Source organism: Myotis davidii, unplaced genomic scaffold (genome assembly GCF_000327345.1).
Source record: "Myotis davidii unplaced genomic scaffold, ASM32734v1 scaffold1509, whole genome shotgun sequence".
NCBI classification, from domain to species: domain Eukaryota; kingdom Metazoa; phylum Chordata; class Mammalia; order Chiroptera; family Vespertilionidae; genus Myotis; species Myotis davidii.
In genome coordinates this window covers 428,780-430,550 of record NW_006299480.1, presented here as the reverse complement: position 1 = coordinate 430,550, position 1,771 = coordinate 428,780, and the positions used below count along the sequence as shown (strand labels likewise).

At 59.7% G+C, this 1,771-nt stretch overlaps 1 protein-coding gene across 1 annotated transcript in view; it reads right to left on the bottom strand.

Annotated features, from left to right (window-relative positions):
- OPLAH (5-oxoprolinase (ATP-hydrolysing)) overlaps positions 1 to 1,771 on the bottom strand; it is a gene marked incomplete at its 3' end in the record, with an annotated part of 25,218 nt that overhangs the window by 22,826 nt on the left and 621 nt on the right. Inside the window, exons 2-4 of the mRNA XM_015571378.1 lie at positions 1,338 to 1,454; positions 473 to 596; positions 5 to 154 (exon numbers count right to left, since the gene is read on the bottom strand). Of these exons, the coding sequence (XP_015426864.1) occupies positions 5 to 154; positions 473 to 596; positions 1,338 to 1,454 (391 nt within the window). The remainder of the gene's footprint in view (positions 1 to 4; positions 155 to 472; positions 597 to 1,337; positions 1,455 to 1,771) is intronic.

Here is a 1,771-nt window from a genome sequence, read left to right as displayed (position 1 = left end):
GCGCTGGATGGCGGGGGTGAGGTAGGCGTCGGCACAGGCCGTGTGCCCCCTCGGCACGATGCGCACCATCGGCATGGCCTCCGAGGACAGCGACACGTGTGTGAAGCCCATCTCCCGGGCCAGCGCACCCACCTGCTGCTCATGCTGGGCCCACCTGCGGCAAGGACCTGCAGCACTGCCCTTCCCGCCCTCGCCCTACCGCCCAACCACTGCCCCCCACTCGGTCCTGGCCTTCTGCTCAGGAGGCTTTCGCCCCCCACCCCGGGGGGGCAGAGCTGGGAGGGGCATCCAGGTCTGGGAGGGGCTCTGGGAGGAGGCAGCCTGAGGCAGGGCCAGGGCTGGGCAGATTGGGGCGCCAGGCCTAATGCCCCCCACTTCCCCAATGCCCTGGTTGGGGCCGAAACCCAGGGCCTGGAGCAGGCCTTTCAGAGGGGGCACCGCCAGGAGCCCTGGACCCGGCACACGCACTCACGTGTAGGAGTGCATGAGGACCACGGCCAGGCTGCGGATGCCGCGGGCCAGGAGCCCCTCCAACTTCCCGCGCAGGGCCCCCAGGTCCACAGGCCGCTGCACCTCCAGCAGGTCCCCCGTGCAGCCTGCAAGGAGGCCACCACTGCCCATCAGAGGTCCCGGATCATGCCGCGGGGGCACACGCCTGTCTACTTTTCAGACCTCCCCCGAGGATATGTTTCCATTGATTGTTAGGGAGAGTGGAAGAGAGGGAATCCCCCCTCCCCCACCAGATGCTGCCACTCCTGGGTCTTCAGGAATCGGTGACTGCCCCGACACTGTCTGCGACCATTGTGCCCTCCCTTAATCGGAGTATCCTTACCCCTCAAAGCTCTCTGGCAGAAACGCCAGGCTCCCAAAGATCTTCTTGCAGCCGGCAAACTCCTGGATATTGGCACTGGTGACTGCCCTCGCCTCCCGCAGGTGTTCCATGCCCAGCCCATAGCACACTGTGGGAGGGGGCAGGTGAGGGGGCCATGTCAGCCCCACATGGAGCACCAGGAACTCATACTCCTGGGGTCCCGTCCACAGTCCCCTCTTAGGGCCACATGCCCTCTCCCCACACTGCCAAGATATGGGGGAGCTTGTGGGACTGATCTGGGGGGGGCACATATGTATTTTTTATTGATTTCAGAGAGGGGAAGGGAGAGGGAGAGAGAGAAACATCAATGATGAGAGAAAATCATGGATCTTCTGCCTCCTGCACAGCCCACACTGGGGATCGAGCCTGCAACCTGGGCCCTTGACCAGAATCGAACCCGGGACCCTTCAGTCTGCAGGCCGACGCTCTGTCCACTGAGCCACACCGGCCAGGGGGAGGCACACACCTTTGACAGGCGTCCCGGAGCCTGGCTCCCCACGATAGAGCACCACTCGTTCGTCCACCTCCAGCACCTCTTCGTACAGCATCTCGGGCATGGGCACCTCCTGGTTCTGTCTAGGTTCTCCAAACAAGTTCTGTAGCCAGATTCTGTCCAGGATCTTTTGCCATGTTCTCTCCAGCGAAGTTCTTCTGTCTCTAGGTTCTGTGTAGGTTCTGTCTTCTAAGTTCTGTCTTCTAAGTTCTGAGTTCTAAGTTCTATGTCTTGTCTTGTTACATCTGTATTTATACCAGTTGATTCCAATCCTATCAATCTCTATTCCAAAGGTTAGGGCATTTCTTATCTCCATTCCAGGGAGTAACGATTATGTAGCTTAAGCATGATTGTTCGTAGTTAAAGTGATTAATTACCCGCCTGGCACTTAGTTAAGAGGGTTTATT